Genomic DNA, 22,016 nt, shown 5'->3' with positions numbered 1-22,016 from the left:
AACTCAGCAAAGAGAAGCAGGTTACATTTGCAGACACATGATCTGCTCCCTAAGCTTCTTTGTGGGGAAACAGGAAGAGGAGAACCTGTGGGACTGTTCCCAATCACGTTCCCTGGTCTTGTGTGTTCTGTGGGTAAGCGGACGCCATTCCCCTGGGCCCAGCCTCCCTGGGTGGTGTATGCCCCGTGGAGCCCTGACTGTTGATCTGGCCTCCAAATGGACGTTCAGGTGGGGCACAGAGGATCTCTGAGGAGTTGGCAAACAGCTGCAAAGCAACCTTGAAGTTTTTCTTGACCCTAATGTTCACTGTTCCATGTAGGCCTTAAGTGCAAGCTCCATGCACACTCTATTGATTCCTGAGCAGCTCCTGCATCTTGGGTAGCCCGAGTTTGGCTTCTCAGTGAGTTCTTGAGTGAACCCCATGGCCATGTGCTCGAGACTCTTCGCTGGGACCCCAGCTCAATGGCTGTATTCTCCGCACATGCGACTAGGGACTCCCGCTGTCTTCTCCCAACTTCGCCACTGAACCTGCTGTGAAATGATCTATTTTCAGAATCAAATTCAGTTTGATTTTGATTCTGAGAATTTCATGAGGCCCTGGAGAAATACTTTGAGGCTATGGTACGTGTTACCACTCAAGGTCCTGTCTCACACGGAGGAGACGTTGGCCACCTGTTGCGGAGTCCCAATCCCACATCAGACACAGTTGTGCATTTTTATGCTTTTCACCCTCACCACCAGGCAGACTGAGAAATGGCAGACAGTGGCACATGGCAGGCAGCTGGCCCTGCCCAGGAGCGTGGGCCTGACCTGGTCCAACTCTGGGGCCTGAGACCTCTTTGCCACCCGCCGCCCCCTCCACCACCCTGCATCTCACCCTCTCCTCTGATCCTCACAGCAACTTTGCTAGCTAATGGGGTGGACAGAGCTTCACCTCACTATTGTGCCTGTGAGGAAACGGAGGCTGCATGTTTGCCCATGACCACAGGAGGCAGGAGGGTGGAAGCAAGGCCAGTCCTGCACAATGACGATCTACTCTAGGTTTTCCCAAGCGGGGCCAGGAGCCCAGTGCTGTGTTAGCAAATGGGATCTCAAAAAACACAACAAAACGCGGCATCCTGGTGTGTCGCCCTCGTAAATTCCTGTGTTGTAAAGACTCTCCCTGTGGATAAGTTCAAGCCTCAGCAGTTTAACAGGCGGTTTGTGGAATTCCTAATTTGCAGCACTGGTTCTGCCCAGGCTGGTCGCCAAGCCCCTGATGCCCGGGGCTGTCTTACCTCTGAATGGCCCACATCTGACTTCTCTCCTGGGTACAGCAGAGAATTCAACTGAGACAGCAGGAAGCATAGCACATGGACTGCTCTCCTGCGATCCTACCATTATTAAAGCAGGGGGCATTGGAAGTCAAGAACTCCTGGGTTTCCATGATGATCAGCTAGCTGCACTGTGGCTAGTTGCACCGTGGCTAGTGGCACTGTGGCTAGCAGCACCGTGTCTAGCTGCACTGTGGCTAGCGGCATTGTGACTAGCTGCACTGTGGGTAGCTGCACCGTGGCTAGTGGCACTGTGGCTAGCTGCATCTTGGCTAGCTGTACCGTGGCCTGCAGTGTGGGCATGAGGCTCACACTGCCGGTGGCCATCTGTTCTGCTTTTACACTGTTGTCCGTGTCCCCTGCAGGTGTCAGCACATCTGAAGCTTCAGGAGAAGGATGAAGGCAGAAGGGAGATGGTAAGTGGGTTGTTGGGGCCCACAAGTGGTCCAGAAAGTGCAAGAAGTGCATGTGGACAGTGTGCCTGCCGGGGCATTTTGGCACTGGCTTTTCTTTGTTGATTTGTTTTTGCCTTGCCTTCCATATGTGGGACAGGTGACATTTCAGGGAATGCTATGGCCTGTGGCAGCCAGAGGCCAAAAGAGGCAGATCTGGTGCACACGTTCATGGCTTTGATTCTCAGATGCAGGAGTCAGAATGTAACGTGAGGGACAACAACCTTGGCACTCATGGGGCCAGAAGATGCCAGCTTCAGGGTTAGACTAAGAGTGCTGCCCCTTTTAGTGTTTAATATGATCGATATTAGATTTTTTTATAAGACAGTAACAATGAAGATGGTTAGTCATTCGTTTAAAAATAACCACTCTCCACCCACCTACACTTGCAAGAAGAAATTTAGTTCTTACGTGTTATTAACCAGCCTCTTAAAAAAGAAAATAAATATGTTTCCAGGATGGTGAAGGCTTTCTAATCCCTTTAGCCATTTTTTTTTTTTTTTTTTTGGCTTCCTAAACCCAGGGAGCAGGGACAGGTGCAGGTGGGCAGAGCCAGGGGGAGCAGTAGAAAGCTACACGGAGGAAGGAGCAGCCTAGACTCACACACCCTCCACAGGAAAGCCACTGTCCTGCTCTCCACTGTGGCGAGTGCTGGTGGGATTTTCAGCGTGAGATGGAATTTGGGGAAACCCCCCTTCTATAAGATTATCTTTCTCTCCTAACACCCTTAAAGGACCACAGTCCGGCAGCTGAGAGTGGGGTTTGCTGGGTTAGTGCCAATGGCTCGACATGGCCCTTTGTGTTCTGGTATAAAATGCAGTGATTGATGGGATAGAATCAAACATGCTGAGAAACAGTCACAGCAATTCTATTTCCAGCCTTTCCCTGTCTCCTGTCATCTGTAATAGCTAATATTAAGTAAATGTAAACCACTTTGGTATGGAAAAAAGAGCTGGATAACCTTAATGCTCCTCCTCCCCCAGCAACTGTGCCCTTCGAAACTCAGGATTCAGCCCATGGCATCAGGGCTTGGGGGTGAGATGCCCGGTGCAGGTAGAAAGAGCCCAGTGTCTGAGAGAAGGAAAACAATTCTTTGTTGCTACAGAAAACATTTTGTGTGGAATTCTTTTATTCTGCTATTGAGAAGAAAATGGATGAACAGAGCCCAAAAGAGAGAAAATGTGGAAATTACGGGTGTTCCTGGCCCTTCATGGGGGCAGAAGACCCAGCCTTGTGAGTTTATTTTCTAGGCTGAAAAGCAAGAGCCCTCTCTGGACAGTGTTTTCTAAACAGTGTAACATAGACACACCCCCCCACACACACCACCTCCCACGCCTGAGTGTTACTTATACCAAGTATGGAAGATGAGTGTTATGGCCTGAATCCCCCCAAAAAGATGATACATTAAAGCCTACACCCCAGAAACCCAGAATTGGCTGTATTTGAAGATCGGGTCTTTACAGAGGTAATGAAGTTAAAACGGGGTCATATGGGTGGGCCTCAGTCCAGTCTGACTGTGTCCTTGTAAGAAGAGGAGAAGAGAACCCAGACACACACGAAGGGATGACCCCGTGAGGACACAGGGAGGAGGTGGCATCTGCCAGCCCAGGAGAGGGGCCTCAGGAACCAGCCCTGCTGCCCTCAATCTCAGACTTTGGCCTCCAGAATTGAGACAGGAATTTCTGTTGTGGAAGCTGCCCGGTGTGGGAGATTTCGTTACAGCAGCTCATGCTGACTGAGACGGCAGTGAACGTTAACAAATGAAAGCCTTAGTTCCAGGCACACAGAAGAACATGGAGAAAAGCAGGTGTCACAGTTGAGTCTTGGCGGTCTCCCATGGGAGATGAACCCAAATCAACAGAACAGGGCCCTGGGCTTGAGCCAGGGCCACCTCCACTCTCCCTGTCTGAGGTCAGCTTTGCCACCCCCCAGTCCTGGGCCCTCCTTGCCATCAGCTGCAGGACAAGAGGAGAGGCCGGCAAGAGTGTGCAGTGCCCCACGAAGCAGAGGCTTTTCCATCCGGAGACTCAGGAAGCTGCTCCTCCCGAAGCCTGGAGGACTGCAGTGCCCCTGGGACCGCCTGTTGGGGCCCTCCTTCCCACCCCCCAGCCTCCCTGCTTTCACAGGGTGTCGGAAGCACAATCCAATCTCTGTGCCTCGGATAGCCCTCCATCAAGGTCCTGAAGACCCTTCCAGACGCTGGCCTGCAAGCTGAGGGGCGGCTGTGGGGGCTCCAAGGAGAGACGGTGAAAGTGGTCACTGATGCTCAGTGTGGAGGAGGAGCCAAGAGCTCTGGAGGGGGAGGTGCTGGAGAGAGGGAATTCTGTCTCGCTGACCCAAACCAAAGGCCCAAGGACAGAGCAGACGGTGGAGAGGGTCTCCAGGATCACCGGAGGCAGGGGGAGCAGACGCAGGAGGCAGAGGGTGGGGAGACTTGCTAACACGGAGAGGCCCTGGGGTGAAGCGGAGCTGAGCACACAGGGGAGCCCTCCACCCTGGCCTCCTGGAACCCACCGGATGGCCTTGGGCCACTGCCTGCCGTGCCCCGAGCCGATCTTCCGATCTTCGCCTATAACGTAGGGACAGGAAACCAGGCCCCACCTGCCTTTTGGGGCAGTGCAACCTGAATTAAATGGATTCTTTAAGGTCAATGAGCTCGATGGAGCCCATGTGATCCATATGGGAGGAGCTGTGGGATTGCTTCCCTGCAGCATAAGGTGACAGCCACCAGCCTCTTCTGGCATAGCTGGCAAAAGTCGCCCTCCCCGAGGGCTGGGTGCACAGTGAGTGCTGCTCAGCAGGCTCCATGCCAAGGACACAGCAAGCCAGGCCCTTGGACTGCCAGAGCCGGAAGACCCAGAACAAGCCGGCATCTCGGTGGAGAATGGAGGCGCCTCCCAGGAGTAGCTACACGAGGCCCAAAGGCAGATGGCACCCATAGGCGTGTGTCCTCGTGGTGCCTGGGCCCTGCCTAAGACACGGCCCGGACAAGAGCCTCCAGCTATTTTCAACTGGGTTTACAAGGGCAAAAATATCAACTCACATGGCTGAATCATCCCTGAGGAGTGAGCCCCTGGTGCCGTTCTCAGATTCCTCTTCGGCTGGATAGAACAACACAGAGAGCCCTCCCCGCAGGACCTGGAGGCCACACTGCATCCTGCACATGCTTCTCACCAGCAGACCCAGCTGTTCCTCAGCCATGGTGCAGGTGCCTCCCTGACGGGCCCACCATGGTGCAGGTACACACCTCCCTGACGGGCCCACCATGGTGCAGGTACACACCTCCCTGACGGGCCCACCATCAGGATTGCTTCAGAACACGGCAGCAACTTCATGCTTCACTCACTTCCCTCCAACCCCCAGTGTGCACCTAGGTCGACGTTCTCTGTGTCTCATGGAAACAAAATGGAATGGAATGTTCTAGAAGGTCGTGGAATTTTGCTGTGTTGTTCACGGCCTTCCTTGATCCTCAGCAAAGCAGCCTCAATCCCCCAGAGCCCTCAAGCAAGGCCACTTCCTCAGGAGTGAGGTCTCCAGGAGCAGCCTGGGCTGCCGAGACCCTCCCTGGAGCGCCCACTGGGAAACCCCAGCAGGGCTGGAGCTACAAGCAGCCTTGCAATTTTTTTGTCGGTTTGTTACGGAAAAACGTATAAATGACTGAGATCACTGTTAGTTCTTTCTGACTAGTCTTTAAAACAGAGCCCATCTGGGTGGCATCACTCCTGAGAGGACACTGGAGAAAGTGGGGCGGGCCCAGCTCATGGGCAGGGGTGCGGAGGGAAAGGCACCCATGGCAGCCGCCGCTTCCAGCATCCCCTCCGTGAGGGTGGAGAGAGAGAAGACGTGCTGCATGTGTGGGGCCCCCACAGTGAGCCTGGAAGCACCAGAGCCATTCAGTCGGCCGGCAGCGTCGCCCAGTGGTTCCAGAAGACCTGGAGACCTCGTCCGGGAAGACCAGCCGTCGATGCCGGCCGGGAAGAGGGCCCTGCCCACCTTGCACGCCCCCCACACACCAGCCTTTTCCAGACAGCCTCCCAGAAGCCGTTTCTGGGTTGGCGGCCCTCAGAGCCAGGCATCCAGGGGAGGCACCAGGGCTGGGGTGAGGGCATCAGCAAGGACGTTCAGGACAGGACTGGAGCCCAGGTCAGCTGACCCTGTACTGCCACCTGCCCCGGCCTGTCCAGCAGCCGTGCCCTGGTTCTTTCTGTCACCAAAGCTGCACTTTGTACTGACCGTGCATAAATAATTCAAAAGCTCAGAGTGGAAATTTTCTTCCTTGTGAGTTCTTCCTCCCTTCGGATGACTTCATCTCCCTAGAGGAGCTGCCGGAGTAGGGTCCGCTTGCTATGGCCGCCAGGGGCTGGCCACCATAGGGCTGCCCTGGCGGGGTGCGGACAATGGCTGGGTGAATGCTGGAGGGAGCTGCAGGCAGGCTGTCCCCAGGGTAGAGAGGCAGGGATGGCAGTGGCTGACCCAGGGCCTGCTTCTGAGACGATGCCGGGGCTGAAAGCAACACCAAACCGGCACAGAAATCTGCTGACCTTTGTGTTCCCTGGGTCGATACAGGATCAATAATCTGGAGCAGACAGGGAGGGCTCCGTGCACAGTGCCCTGCTTATGTCTTGGCGTGCAGCCTGCTTCCCAGAGCCCACGCCGTGGTGTGGCTACCGTAGGTCATAACTGCTTTGAGGGGCATTGCAGATCTGTGTTGTTGCCTTCCCGGCACCTCAGAGACCTTGTTTTCAAGTCAAACCTATTTACAAGAACAAAAGTGACTCTGTCCCCCTTCCCGAGAGCCCTGGCATGTGTGACTGTGTTCCTGCCCTTAACGCCTACCTCAGCGATGACGGGAGTGCTGGGAACAGCCCCTGCAGACTTCACGCTGCCCCCCGTGGACTCCACCCTGCCCCACTGTGGACTCCACGCTGCCCCCCGCCACGCACTCCACGTTGGCCCCCCAACGGACTCCATGCTGCCCCCCGCGGACTCCATGCTGCCCCCCGCACTCTGCATTCACTCTTTCAAGTAACCGTCACAGCAACCCTCCCCTTCGTTCTGGGCAGAAACCACCAGAAATTGTGCGTCCTCTCATGTGTCCATTCATCAGCCACTGACTGGACACCTCCTCCGTATGGGGCACTGGGCTAGGCTTAGCAGTGAGGAACGTGCCCTGGGCACCTGCCAGAGTGCCAGAGGCCATATGACTGATGAGGACGCAGGCTCTTGTGTCTGACCCCAGCACTGTTGCACAGCCTCTGGGCAGTCTCTGTCCCTCATCAGGACTGCTGATGTGGAAATGGCACCTGCCCCACTTGGCACTGGGCAGCCTGGGGTGGGCTCGACTTCCGCGGCCTCCATGTGGACCGGGCACCGTGTGTCCAGCAGGCTGAGGGCGGCCGTCAGGTCTTCCCGCGTGGGCCGTGGAGGTGGTGAGCTTTGGCGGGCAGCTCCCAATGTCTCTGGTTCTGTTGCCCCAGGTCAAGGAGATACTGACAGCGCTGGGCTTGCTGTCTTGTGCCAACACGCGGACCGGGAGCCTGTCAGGTGGTCAGCGCAAGCGCTTGGCCATCGCGCTGGAGCTGGTGAACAACCCTCCAGTCATGTTCTTCGATGAGCCCACCAGGTAAGTCAGGAGCATCTGGGCTGATGTCCAGGGGCAGGAACAATCCCCTCTATTCAGCAGTTCTTCCAGGTGACCCTGACATCCTGATGTAGCCTCAGAGGGGGTGAGCTCACCCAGCGGTTCCTCCTTCCATCTGGGAACACTGGGTAGAAGAGCTGACTTACGCCCCCTCCCTCCCTCCCTCCCTCCCTCAGAGACACCCCTGTGCTCGGGCCTGCACGGCATGTGTTGACCCTGGGGGTATGGCTTTGGGAGGAACTTCACAACTGTCCAGGCAGGACAGAGGTCGGGGGGGGTCCCCCGTCATCGGGGCAGCGGGGAACATCCTTTCACGATGCATGTCTTTTCCATGACACCAAGTTCCTCATGGCTCAGCCACTGTGAAGGCCAAGGTCATGGGACGCCCTGGGAAACGGTCTGTCCTCAGGTGTGTTCTGGAAATGCCCTGCAGTTTAGCACATCAGAGGCTCAGAGATGCCTGCAGGACAGAATCCTGCCTCGGTTGCTCGCCAGCTCTCCATACCCACGGGCGCTCTGACCCCTGTCCTGGGTGATGCCCTTTACGTTTGGGGCTCCGCTGTGGAATTGCTGCTCTGGAGTTCTGGCTCTGGTGCCCCCGGCCATAGGCTGAGCTCGCCTGACTCCTGCATGTGTCCTGTTCAGTTGTCCCGGGGAGGATGGGCAGCCAGGAATGAGGCTGCTCCTGAAATGACTTAAGCCAGACTTTCCATTGTCTCATTTCTGCCACTCACTCACCTCTCCAAAGTCCGGCTAGATTTGACAGCAACGTGACAGTGACCTTCTGGGGGTCGGGAGGGGAGGCTCACCTGTTTCTTCTCTTGGGCCTGCCCAGCAGCAGCCCACGGTGTCTGTCAGATACTTCAGGAAAACAGACCACAGTGAACCCTTGAATAGCATCTTGCAAGCTGAATGCCCTGAATGCTCTGAGACGGGCGGGCTCGGGGACTGCCCAGCACACACTGTCCCCTGGGCCTGTCACTTCAGAGTTGAGGGGATGGGAGCAGGAGTAGATGTGAGCAGCCAGGAAAGGAGAAGAGAGAAGAGAGGTCCCCCCAAGGACCCTTCTGTACAGTGAATTACCTGCCGGAGTAAAGCCCACCTGGGCTGCACCAAGGCTGCCTTCTATGGGGTGACACCCCCATCGCCAGCCCCATAGATGGGAGGTGGGGAGTGGGGGGTGGTGACTGCGGAGCACTAGACCACCTGAGGCACAGCTGCCTTCCTGGACAGTTGTGAAGTCCCCTCTGCCCAGATGAGTGGGGATCCCCCAACCTCTGTCGTGCCTGGACAGTTGTGAAGTCCCCTCTGCCCAGATGATTGGGGACCCCCCCCACCTCTGTCGTGCCTGGACAGTTGTGAAATTCTCCTGATCCCCAGATGAGTGGGCCCCCCCACCTCTGTCCTGCCTGGACAGTTGTGAAGTCCCCCCCTGCCCAGATGAGTGGGGACCCCCCAAACCTCTGTCCTGGTTGGACAGTTGTGAAGTCCCCCCACCGTCTAGATGAGTGGGGACCCCCACCTCTCTTCTGCCTGGACAGTTGTGAAGTCCCCACCCAGATGAGTGGGGACCCCCCCAGTCCTAAACTCTGGCAGGAAGGGTCGCTGGAGTCCCTCCATTCTTGCCAGGAATAAAATATGACATGCAAAGCCCCACTGGGTGCCCCGACACTAAGCAGCAAAAAACAAACAGCAAGAGCTGCCCCGGCCTGGGACGGGGCAGCTGCAGCTACAGGCCCCTGATGCCAAGTCCTCTGGGACAGGAGCTCCCTGGGCCCCTGGGACCTGGAGCAGTGCTTGTTCCTGCCGCCCATGGACATCTCACGATGCCCCTTGCCTTGCAGCGGCCTGGACAGCGCCTCCTGCTTCCAGGTGGTCTCGCTGATGAAAGGGCTCGCTCAAGGGGGGCGCTCCATCATCTGCACCATCCACCAGCCCAGCGCCAAACTCTTCGAGCTGTTCGACCAGGTACGCGGGCCCCGGGCCCTCCCCACCAGATCACCGCTGCACTCAGGTCAGCCCGAATGACAGCAAACCCTGGGTACCCCCGGCCTTCTGTTAGCTTGTGGGGCGTCTTCATTTTTGAGAGCGTTTAAGTGCCAGGTTTTGTGAGACTTGTGGAACCACATGCAGCGAAGGGCGTGGGGAGTGGAAGTTGCTGAGCAGGGTCCTCTCTCGGTCCTGGTGGTCGGTCATGGGATCCTGGGTGTCACCGTGTCACCGGCATTGTAGAACTTCATCACCTCCCCTGTTAAAAAGCTGGGGGGGAGATCGAGATCATCCTGGCTAACACGGTGAAACCCCGTCTCTACTAAAAAATACAAAAAAACTAGCCGGGCAAGGTGGCGGGCGCCTGTAGTCCCAGCTACTCAGGAGGCTGAGGCAGGAGATGGTGTAAACCTGGGAGGCGGAGCTTGCAGTGAGCTGAGATCCAGCCACCGCACTCCAGCCTGGGAGACAGAGCGAGACTCCGTCTCAAAAAAAAAAAAAAAAAAAAAAAAAAAGGGTGGGGGGGACACTTGTTTTCCAGAATTAATAACGGGTTACAGCATTTGCACAGTATCATTGGGTTTATAAATCTCAGGTTTTGGCCAAGCATGGTGGCTCTTCCCTGTAGTCCCCGCACTTTGGGAGGCTGAGGTAGGCGGATCACTTGAGCTCAGGAGTTGAAGAACAGCCTGAGCAACATGGTAAAACCCTGTCTCTACAAAAGAAAAAAAAAGTACAAAAATTATCCAGGTGTGGTGGCATATTCCTACAGTCCCAGCTACTCGGGAGGCTGATGTGGGAGGATCACCCGAGCCCAGGAGGTGGAGGTTGCACTGAGCCAAGATCGTGCCACTGCACTCCAGCCTGGGCAACAGAGCAAGACCCTGTATCAAAAACAAAACAAAATAAAACAACATCAACAAAAAAACAACTTAAGTTTTGATATTAGTCTGAGCAAAAATAGTCACAAAGGGATAAAATGTGTATAGCTCCAAAATTTTTTCTGAGCAGGGGGTTAGCATGAAAAATAAAAAGCAAGCAATATAATCAGATCATCCCTGGCCGTCGATATTCTTCCCTGGCTTTTCACGGCTTTCCCTTCACATGTTAATAGGACCCTTGGGGGTGATGCAGAGCTCTCAGGAGAGGAAGTGGCTGAGCGTTGGGCTGACCGATTGAGTGACTGATTGACTGATGGAGAGCTCCAGTTGCTTTCCGTGGAAGGCAGGGCTTGATCCCTTTCTCTCCTTCCTTTTTTCCAGCTTTACGTCCTGAGTCAAGGACAATGTGTGTACCGGGGAAAAGTCTGCAATCTTGTGCCATATTTGAGGGATTTGGGTCTGAACTGCCCAACCTACCACAACCCAGCAGATTTTGGTAAGCGGAGCCCTGAGCAGCTTGGGGGACAGAAAGGGGATTTTCTTCCTCTGTAGGTTTCACTTTTAGTAAAAAGTGCAGATGCCCCCAACTCAGAAACCACTTGACTATTCCACAAATGGCTCAAGTGTCATCCAGTGATAAAACTGTTAAAGAACAAATAAAAAAAAAAGGTGCCCTTTCCTCTAGACTCTAGGTAAAACCATCTGGCCAGCCCATCTCTGCCTCTCTCCTCTCTCTGTGTCCTAATCGCCTCCTCTCCTGAGGACAGCAGTCATTGGATTCAGGGCCCGCCCTAAGTCCAGGATGATTCATCTCAAGATCCTAATTACCTCTGCAAAGACCCTTTTTCAAATAAGGTTGCATGGTGACGGTCCAGGCGGACTTCCCTCCTCCTTCGCCTTCCAGCCATCAGCCTTAATCTGTCATTTTTCTTTAAAATACTTGATTCGTGCAATTCCCAGGACTCGTATTTTCTACCACACTATTTCCCAAATTGTGTTGCATGAGGCACTGTTCACGGGAAGCGCCTCTCACTCACAAGGAGTAGGCTGTGATGGAGAGGAGAGAGGGAGAGAGGTGCAGGGGGTGTGGTTTAAGGGGGGACAGGACCTGGGAGGGCTGTGGTTCTGGCTTCACGCTTGCTCACAAGGGAGAGGAACAGATCAGGAACGGGTCAGTAACGGATGCTGCTGAGTGGGGCAGGGAGGAGAGGTGTGAAGCCTGCATGGAGGTGAGAACCCGGAGGGAAGGGCGGGCAGGAAGGAGAGGAAACACAGCACATGGGGATGCGGAGAGATCCTGGAGAGATGAGGGTGTTCTGGGGATTCCATTTCCTCAGTGTCGTCTGACCAGAGAGTGGGAGATGGGGGGGAGTGTGGCCCACTGTAGCGGGTGTGGGTGACCAGAGGGGTCTGGAAACGTTGCCTGGCAGTGCTGTGGGCTCGTTTAGAACCCTTGAGGATGACTTTCTGGTAGGGCCAATGTGTCCTGGTCTGTGGCTTGATCTAGGGGGTGTGGTGGCCCCCGTACCAGCTGGGAGGAAGCAAGTAGCTGGCTCTGCCAGAGGGAAGTGCGGAAAAGGGAAGGGCGTTGAGGAGCTTTGGGCCTTAGCAAGAACGTTACTGGAGTGGGAGGCGAGGAGTCGCACAGGAGGACACGGAGGCAGGAGAGGGCAGAGGGGTTGGGAGAAAGCAGAGGTAGGCAGAGGGCAGGAGGCCAGTCTCCGCGGGAGTGTGGAAGGAGTTGCAGGCTGCAGAGGAAGTCGAGGTGGAGGCAGACCTTAGGGGAGCAAGTCCGCAGGCAGAGCGGGGAGGTGACGATTGGGATGTGGGAGGAAGGAGCAGGTGGGGAGAGCCTGTGCAGGAGACACTCACCGGGATCTGAGAGGTGCAGGTGGAGAGTCCTAGGACCTCCAAGTCCCCAGGGTGCCAGCCTCTCGTACGGCGATGGGCATGTCCTTCTCTGCCATCTTGTAGAACTGCTGTGGCTCTCATCACACCCTGCCAAACCACAGGCTCCTCAAGGAGGTGTCCCTCAAGGAGGAGCCCTTCGTTCTGCTCCCCTCCCCAGCTCCACCTTGGAGGCTGGCCCAGAGCAGGCATTCAGTAAGTACCGGCTGGATGAGCAGTCGGTAGATGCAGGAGCTCATTACTTCTCAGACCACCGACAGCACAGTGTGTGTTTGCGTTTCCAGTCTCCTGACGTGATAAAGGGCCTTGCTGGGGGGTTTGAGAGCCGCACGCTTGTTGATAAATGACTTTGACATCATGCCATTAGCACCACCAGGCAGCATCTATGGAATCACTTTAAAACATTCCCACTCGAATAACGACTTTCGCATCTGGGTGATTGGGCCGTCCTTCCTGGAACCTGGGCTGACCCTGCGTCTGTGTCTCCTGCAGTCATGGAGGTTGCATCCGGCGAGTACGGCGATCAGAACAGTCGCCTGGTGAGAGCGGTTCGGGAGGGCATGTGTGACTCCGACCACAAGAGAGACCTCGGGGGTGATGCCGAGGTGAACCCTTTTCTTTGGCACCGGCCCTCTGAAGAGGTAAAGCAGACAAAACGATTAAAGGGGTTGAGAAAGGTAATGCAAATCCTGAAGCCCCCTGGGGAAGGCTGCATGTGGCACTGTGCACCGCTGCATGAGAGCTCTTTCCGAGCAAGAAGGAGCAGCGGCTCTGACTGGCTTTCACCCGTTGCCCTCTTGCGTGTGTCCTCAGGACTCCTCGTCCATGGAAGGCTGCCATAGCTTCTCTGCCAGCTGCCTCACGCAGTTCTGCATCCTCTTCAAGAGGACCTTCCTCAGCATCATGAGGGACTCGGTAAGGCTGCCCCAATCTTCTCCCAGGGCTAGGGAAGTCGTGTGTCATTTTCTCATAGACTCATCCTGACGGAACATGTTTGTTCATTCTCACATTGCTGTAAAGAAATGTCTGAGGCCGGGTGTACTGGCTTACGCCTGTAGCCCCAGCACTTTGGAAGGTCAAGGCAGGCGGATCACTTGGGGCCAGGAGTTCAGACCAGCCTGGCCAACGTGGGGAAACCCCATCTCTACTAAAAATACAAAAATTAGCTGGGCCTGGTAGCGCATGCCTGTAATCCCTGCTACTCAGGAGGCTGAGGCAGAAGAACTGCTTGAACCCAGGGAGCAAAGGTTGCAGTGAACCAAGAACGCGCCACTGCACTCCAGCCTGGGTGACAGAGCCAGACTCCCATCTGAAAGGAAGGGAGGGAGGGAGGGAAGGAGGGAGGAAGGGAGGAAGGGAGGAAGGGAGGAAGGGAGGAAGGGAGGGAGAAAGGAAGGCAGGCAGGCAGGAAGGAAGGAACGCAGGCAGGTCTGAGCCTGGGGAATTTATAAAGAAAAGAGGTTTAATTGGCTCATTGTTCTGCAGGCTATATAGGAAGCATAGCCCGGGAGGCCTCAGGAAACTTTCAATCATGGTGGAAGGCAGGGGAAGGGCAGGCATTCCCCTGGGAAGGGGAATGGAGCACTACACACTTTTAAACATCCAGATCTCACAATAATTCACCCACTGTCACAAGCACAGAACCAAAGAATTCCACCCCCGTGATCCAATCAGGCCCCATCTCCAACATTGGGGATTACAATTTGACATGAGATTTGGGTGGGGACACAGACCCAAACCATACCACTAAACTTTCAAATTACTTTTCTTCCATTTGCAATAGTCAGCGTTCACTGTAATGCTGCAGTAACAAACACTCCCATAATGTACGTGTCTCCCTCCACTGATATTTGTGTCCTGCTTGTGTTAGGGGTGGCAACAGTGGGTTGTGTCATGGCTCTATCCCATAAGTCTTCTCATCCTGCGACAGCTCCTGTCTGGACATGCCTTTCTGCAACATGTCAAAGGAAAAGTGCAAGAGAGAAACCAAATGACAGCCCTTAAAACTTCCAGTTGGAAGTGGCAAATTGTCACTTGCACTCACATGCCATTGGCCTAAACAAGTCACATGGCCAAGCCTGAAACCAGGGCTGTAGGCAAGTCCATTTCTCCTTCAGGAAAGCACTGTGAATTATGAGGATTGGGGTGGGGGGCTGGACAATTCCTTATAGGGAAGGAGGTGATGAATACGCGGGAACCATAGTTCCACCAGAGAAGTGGACAATCTGGCCACCTGCTTAGGAGCGGCTGAATGCCTGGCATGGCTTCTGGGACCTAATTTGAAAGACAGAGGGGCTCACCGCAGCCCACGCCAGAGTTCTTGGAGCCTCTGATATGGCCACTTTTCCCTCACCATTGTTTTTACCTTTCCTCTCTTCTGAGGGTAGACCGTTTGTTCTCCATTTTTAAATCTTTAACAAAGGATAGTAATTATGTCTGTTTTAACATAACAAAAACCTGACGTGTGTGTGTGTGTGTGTGTGTGTGTGTGTGTGTGTGTGTGTGTGTGTGTGTGTGTGTGTGTATGTGAGTTGCTTTAGGGTTTGGCTTGTTTTTCTGGAGGAGAAGAGAGGATAAAGTCTAAGAACTGCTGTCACAGAGTTCGGGGTCCCATGCTTCCAAAGGCCGCAGCTGGGTTGTTCTCTGGGCTGAGGACAGCTTTGCACATGCACTGGGTAAGACACGGGTCTGCCCCCAGGTCCTGACGCACCTGCGCATCACCTCGCACATTGGGATCGGCCTCCTCATCGGCCTGCTGTACTTGGGGATCGGGAACGAAGCCAAGAAGGTCTTGAGCAACTCTGGCTTCCTCTTCTTCTCCATGCTGTTCCTCATGTTCGCGGCCCTCATGCCCACTGTTCTGACATGTGAGTGACAGACCACAGACCCTTTCTTCCTTATTTTCAATTCCTACCCAAGCATGGGGGGCCTGAGGTCATGGCTTGACCAACGGATGAGTTTTCTAAACACAATGTTTTTGTTTTTTAAAATATCATCTTCTTTGTTGACAGATGCAAGTTGTATTGTATTTGCTGTTAGATAAGAAAATACAATACTTAAGCCAAAGGAGTGAATCCCGAATGGAAGACTTTTAAGCATGGGGGAAGGCTGATGGGAGGGGGATTTCTCAAAGATTCACTGATTAGGAGCCCCCCAAGTCTACTACTTAAGCGTTACCTAGTTCAATTGTTAAGATAGCTCTGCACAGCCCACTTCAGGAGCAGAGAAGCTCTCTTAGATGGATCTCCACACAATTCCAGTTTGTTCACAAGGAGGCTGCCCTTGGTCACTTTGGGCGACAGTGAACACAGCGGCTGCTTCTCCTGAACTTCAGCATAAACAGCCCCTCCCTAGGTACCTCCTCCCCAAGCCGCCCCTGATTTCCAAGAGCAGCTCGCAGCCTTGCTCACGGGAAGGGACCACGCTGATGCGGAGTTTCAGAAGAGGCCGACTCAGGAAGAGTAAGGCCAGGCACGAATCCTTGCATTCATCACTAAGATGATGCTTTGTGTTCACAGACACGCTCCCCACCCTGATTCTCCACCCGATGACTCTTCAGGTTATCCACATGGGTGGCGAGTTTTCCAGGCTAGCAAAACACGTCCTCTGCTTGTTCAGTCTCTCAGTGCCCTAGGCCAGAGCTGGGTTACGAGCCGCTCAGCTCAAGATCGCCGGTTGGGATGTTAAACAGACTCGCTGTGCATGGTCGCTGACCCTTCTTTTTTGCTTTTCTATCTCCTAGTTCCCCTGGAGATGGGAGTCTTTCTTCGGGAACACCTGAACTACTGGTACAGCCTGAAGGCCTACTACCTAGCCAAGACCATGGCGGACGTGCCCTTTCAGGTGTGTTAGCCAGGGCAGGGGCTGGAATAGGAAACGGGGGCAAGAGTTCTCCTGTACACCCTTTATATTGAGTAAGAGGGCCTGCCAGGGATGCAGGGTGGCGTGGCCCGACGTCGGGAGCTCTGGTGGGGGCTCTGGCAGGAGCTGTGGGGAGTGGGGAAGGACCTGACGTCGGGAGCTCTGGTGGGAGCTACAGGGAAGGGCGGGCTGCCCAGGAGCTTTGCTGTTGGCCTGCAGTAGTGAGAAGCGGCTGAGCCCGAGGCTGATGGGCACTTGTTTCCAGATCATGTTCCCAGTGGCCTACTGCAGCATCGTGTACTGGATGACATCGCAGCCGTCCGACGCCGTGCGCTTCGTGCTGTTTGCCGCGCTGGGCACCATGACCTCGCTGGTGGCACAGTCCCTGGGCCTGCTGATCGGAGCCGCCTCCACGTCCCTGCAGGTGCCAGCCCAGGAGGCGCTGAGTGAGGGCATGAGGGCTGGGCTTCCCTGCACCATCTTGGCCTGAGCTAGGGGGCTTTGCCACCCCTCCCCCTACTTCTGCCCTGACCCTCCTAGATGGGGTCGTTTCCACAGGAAGGGCCCGCATTGTCCGGGGTCAGGATCGGCTGGCTTCCACAGTGCGCAGAGCGGGCAGCCTCACGTGTGCTGACTGCGTGCTGGGCGCCCTTCCCAGCCTTTCCCAAATCTGAGCTGTAGCCCCAAGCACAGCCACGCTTAGGTGCTGTGCTGGCCCCATTTTACACAGGGGGGCCCTGAGGCCCAGAAGGCAAAGTGATTTGTCAGGGGGTCACACAGCTGTCTCAGGAGGCAAGCTCTCAACACCTACACATCGCTGCCTCTGCAGGGACCCTCGGCCTCTCCATGGGCCCCTTCCTTCTCCCATCGCCCACCCTGTCCCCCGACCTGCCACCCATGTGCACCTGCAGGTTCTCTACCTCTGTGGCTTCAGGACACTCGGCCTGAGCCTGTCCTTCTGGACAAAAGCACTGCTCTTGAGGCCCCCAGGGTCCCATGCTGGGTGCAGTGTATTCCCGGGTCACCTCCAGTCCACCACGAGCTGGCTGCCTGGCCCCCAGGGCCCGGGTGCCCTCACCCTAGATGAGGATAGCCACGGAGCCCGGCTCACAAGGTTGCCATGGACCAAAGATGACACGGCAGGAAGGTGCTGGGCCCACACCAGCTGCAGCAACCCATGTCCCCCAAGGCCAGCCCCAGCGCACCTGCTCAGCCACCCCCAGGCCTCCTGCCTAGGGCGCTCAGGTTCTGCAGGGGTCACTAATCAGGGCAGGACTGGGATGCCCCTGTCTGCACGGTTACACATGGCACACACGCACACACACATGACATGCTACACACACCACACCACACACTACACACACAGTACACACCACACAATACAAACACACCACAGTACATACTGCAGACACACCACACTACACACTACATACTACATACTGCACACCACGCACTACACACACATCACACTGCACACTGCAGACACACCACACTACACACACCACACCACACACTACACACTACACACAGTACACACCACACAATACAAACACACCACATTATACACTGCACACCACACACTACACACACACCACATTACACACTGCAGACACACCACACTACACACTACATACTACCTACTACACACCACGCACTACACACACATCACACTGCACACTGCAGACACACCACACTACACACTACATACTACATACTACACACCACGCACTACACACACATCACACTGCACACTGCAGACACACCACACTACACACTGCAGACACACCACACTACACACACCACACTACACACCACACACACTACACACCACGCACTACACACACATCACACTACACACTGCAGACACACCACACTACACACTACACACAAATACTACATACACACACCACAGAGTACATACCACATACCACACCCCACACACACACCACACACTACACACCACACTACACACTACATACTACATACTACACACCACACACTACACACACATCACACTGCACACTGCAGACACACCACACTACGCACTACACACAAATACTACATACACACATCACAGATGGATACACATACCACGTACCACACCACACACACACACTACACACTACACACCACACCACACACTACAGACACCACACACCACACAGCAGACACTGCACACACCACACACACTCCACACAACCTCCTACCCCCCATACACTCACAGCGCCCTGGCTGGACCTGTGCTCACTGTGAACCCTGAGTCACGGCGGTTTGTTCCGTCTCTGGGCTGCTCTCCCGGAGGGGCCGACAGGCAGGCATCCATCCTGCCTATGGAGGCTGCAGTCCTTCCACTGGGCCCCGACCGCGGGGGTGCCCGCCACACATCTGCCACGGGCCAGGCACTGGCCTTAGTCCCCCAGGAACAGCTGTGGAGGAGCAGGCAGCAGCCAGTTGAGGAGGGTGTGTCCCCATCTGTCTGGCCTGGGCACATCCACTGGGTCCCAGCTCATCCTGGGCTGTAGGAGGCTCTGGGGCTGCCACGTCACAGCAGGGCAGCTGGGGGATCCTCAGAGATGGTGACCCCACACCTCGGGGATGCTGCACCTTCTGCCCCATTAAGGACCCTCATTACCATGCCCAGAAGGTGCCCTGGCCCTGCCCCGGGGGAAGCTGGGGTGGGCGAGCCTCCTCTGCAGGGGGCCATGCTACAGGTTCTGCTACATCTGTCCCATGTGCCCCCAACTCCAGGTGGCCACCTTCGTGGGCCCGGTGACAGCCATCCCAGTGCTCCTGTTCTCGGGGTTCTTCGTCAGCTTCGACACCATCCCCACCTACCTGCAGTGGATGTCCTACATCTCCTATGTCAGGTAGCAGGCGCAGGGCACACATGGCGTGGGGACCGAGGGTGACGAGGGAAGAACTTCCTCCAATGGCGTGAGGGGCTCACAAAAGCCACTCTGGGCTGCCGGCCGAGTGCAGATCACACATCTGAGGATCCATGCCTTCCATCTTCCTGCTAGTTCCACCTGCTCCTCGCCAACACACACACACACTAAACAAGGAGGCCACACAAACCAGCGCTTCGCACCCCAAGGGCCATGGCAGGCCCAAGTGTTCTGGATGTTTCCAAGAGCTGCCTTTGGTGGAAGCGCTTCCATTTTTTAGAAACGTTCTTCCTCCCCGAAGTGAACAGTGCTCCTAACAAGTGCTGATTGTAAAACCTTTATAAGAAATCTGGTGGGGGCTGGGTGTGGTGGCTCATGTCTGTAATCCCAGCACTTTGGGAGGCCGAGGCAGTCAGATAGCTTGAGGTCAGGAGTTCGAGACCAGCCTGGCCAACATGGCAAAACCCTGTCTCCACTAAAAACCCAAAACAATTAACTAGGCATGGTAGCACGCAACTGTAATTCCAGCTACTCCGGAGGCTGAGGCGGGAGAATCTCTTGAACCTGGGAGGCAGAAATTGCAGTGAGCTGGCATTGTGCCATTGCACCTAGGTGACAGAGCAAGACAAAGAAAGAGAAAGAAAGAAAGAGAAAAGAAAGAGAGAAAAGAAAAGAAAGAAAGAAAAGGAGGGAGGAAGGAAGGAGGGAGGGAGGGAGGGAAGAAAGGAAGGAAGGAAGGAAGGAAAAAAGGAAGGAAGGAAGCAAGCAAGGAAGGAAGGAAGGAAATCTGGTGGGAAACAAGTCATTTTTAAACAACTTTTTAAACATCCTAATATCTTGGAACAAGAATGCCCAGTGCCTCAGGTCCTTAGCTACAGGGTTTCGTGCCCTCTGCAGAGCGGGGTGTTGGCACACTGGCCCCACCAGGGGCAGCACCCATCTTCCGAGCTGCAGAAGTTCCACGTGACACAAAGATCCAAAGTTTGGAACAAGCTCTTCTTTTCTAGAATGTCAGTTCAGACTCAGGTATATTGTTCAAGAAAACAGAATGAAAACAAAGCCTTTGTACAGAGTTTCAACAATCTGTGTGTGCTCCAACACCACGAAATCAGAAACCGACGTCTTTCTTCTGAAAATGAATGCTTTTGTCCTGACAGGGCGGGGCTGGAGCAGAGGGAGAGAGGGGGCAGGAATGTTTCATATAAATGTTCTCAAGTCCTTGCAAGTTGGCCAGCCCATGATTCCCTCCAACCGATAGAAAGCACGTAACCTCGGAAGTGAACAAAAGATTTCTCAGCACATTTCACCAGTGAATGAATATGTACTGTTCATTCAACTTGGTTTTTTGCTCGGGGCCCTGGAAGAAACAAAACTGGAAGAAAAACAGAGTGGAGCTGTTGCCCGTGTTTATCTTAAGAAGATGGTGGGTGGTGAGGAAGTATTCTGGGGAAGGCAGCCCTTTGGGAAGGGAGGACAGCCAGGCTGGGAATCGCAGGGAGGGTGAACAACATCGACCTTCAGCCAACGGCGTGGTTGGCTGGGAGAGCGTCCTCCCTCATGCCCGGCCTTTCCTCTTAGGTATGGGTTCGAAGGGGTCATCCTCTCCATCTATGGCTTAGACCGAGAAGATCTGCACTGTGACATCGACGAGACGTGCCACTTCCAGAAGTCGGAGGCCATCCTGCGGGAGCTGGACGTGGAAAACGCCAAGCTGTACCTGGACTTCATCGTACTCGGGATTTTCTTCATCTCCCTGCGCCTCATTGCCTATTTTGTCCTCAGGTACAAAATCCGGGCAGAGAGGTAAAACACCCAAATGCCAGGAAAGAGGAAGATTAGACACTGTGGCCGAGGGCACGTCTAGAATCGAGGAGGCAAGCCTGTGCCCGACCGATGATGCAGAGACTCTTCTGATCCAACCCCTAGAACCGCGTTGGGTTTGTGGGTGTCTCGTGTGCAGCCGCTCCGCCCAGCAGGGTTGGGTTCTCTCCATTCCCCTTTCTAGCTTTAACTAGGAAGATGTAGGAAGGTCGGTGGTTTTTTTTTTTTTTTACATACAGAATTTTAAATACCACAACTGGGGCAGAATTTAAAACTGCAACACAGCTGGTGACGAGAGGCTTCCTCAGTCCAGTTGCTCCTTAGTACCAGGCACCGTGGGTCCTGGATGGGGAACCGCAAGCAACCTCTCGGCTGATGGCTGCACAGTCAGATGTCTCGGGGCAGAGGGGCCGAGCACGGAGCGATTCCATTTTTTGACTGTTGTTTTTCATAGTTTCATCTTTCTAAGGTGTGTCTCTTTTCCAATGAGAACTCATTTTTGCAAGCCAAAAGTTGATCAATTGCATTCATTTGAAGAAACTGTACCTTTTTAGTACTTGCTGAAGAATGATTCGGGGTAAATCACGTACTTTGTTTAGAGAGGCAAGGGGTTTAACCGAATCACGTAGCTGGTCTCATACGCAGACCGCACTGGTGAAGTATTGAATGCAGGTTCCAGGTGGAGGGAAGACGTGGACACCCTCTCCACTGAACCATGCAGAAATTTTTAAAAGCTATACAAAACATTGTAAGAAGACATTGGCCAACTCTTTCAAAGTCTTTTATTTTCCACGTGCTTCTTATTTTAAGCAAAATATATTGTTTGTTTCTTCCTAACTTTCTGACTACCTTAATTTTGCCCAGGTTGATTTAAACAAACAAACAGCATCCCTTTCCTTCTATATCATCTCAGCTACCTCCACTGAACCTGAAAGAGCAGGGCTTAGGGAAATTCAGGCATGACCTTTGAGGGTTGTCTCTGCAGGAGCAGCCAGCAGAGAAAGATGGGCTAACTGTGCAAGAGGGGAGGAGGCCAACAAGATGGCATCAGAATCCAAGGGCTTAGGGCAAAGTCAGTAGACTTCAGTGTGTGGAGGCATTTGAAACTTGATCAAACAACGCATTTCGAGTGGTGGGGGATTTCATCTCTGGTTTTTGTGATCTCACAGCCACATCACCGCCTCAGTGTTAGGCTTGTGTAAACTTTGCATATTGGAAACCGCTTCTTTCTTACGACTGAATCACATAGGTCAAATCCCACTAGG

At 54.4% G+C, this 22,016-nt stretch overlaps 1 protein-coding gene across 8 annotated transcripts in view; it reads left to right on the top strand.

Annotated features, from left to right (window-relative positions):
• ABCG1 (ATP binding cassette subfamily G member 1) overlaps nt 1–21,588 on the top strand; it is a 79,557-nt gene extending 57,969 nt beyond the window's left edge. For 3 of the 8 annotated variants that reach the window (XM_077995713.1, XM_015132830.3, XM_028845311.2), the window contains exons 5-15: nt 1,679–1,729; nt 7,243–7,388; nt 9,251–9,374; nt 10,658–10,772; nt 12,677–12,825; nt 12,998–13,099; nt 14,883–15,051; nt 15,927–16,027; nt 16,311–16,469; nt 18,794–18,912; nt 20,509–21,588. In XM_077995713.1, the coding sequence (XP_077851839.1) occupies nt 1,679–1,729; nt 7,243–7,388; nt 9,251–9,374; nt 10,658–10,772; nt 12,677–12,825; nt 12,998–13,099; nt 14,883–15,051; nt 15,927–16,027; nt 16,311–16,469; nt 18,794–18,912; nt 20,509–20,737 (1,464 nt within the window). In that variant the 3' untranslated portion in view covers nt 20,738–21,588. Of the gene's footprint in view, nt 1–1,678; nt 1,730–7,242; nt 7,389–9,250; nt 9,375–10,657; nt 10,773–12,676; nt 12,862–12,997; nt 13,100–14,882; nt 15,052–15,926; nt 16,028–16,310; nt 16,492–18,756; nt 18,913–20,508 lie in introns of all 8 variants that reach the window. The other 5 variants (XM_015132829.3, XM_077995714.1, XM_028845310.2 and 2 more) reach the window with 3 other exon arrangements.
• Nucleotides 21,589–22,016: the final 428 nt, after the last annotated feature.

This window comes from Macaca mulatta, chromosome 3 (assembly GCF_049350105.2).
Source record: "Macaca mulatta isolate MMU2019108-1 chromosome 3, T2T-MMU8v2.0, whole genome shotgun sequence".
Classification (NCBI taxonomy): Eukaryota; Metazoa; Chordata; class Mammalia; order Primates; family Cercopithecidae; genus Macaca; species Macaca mulatta.
Note: the sequence above shows the minus strand (reverse complement) of the source record. Positions and strands in the feature narration are given on the sequence as shown.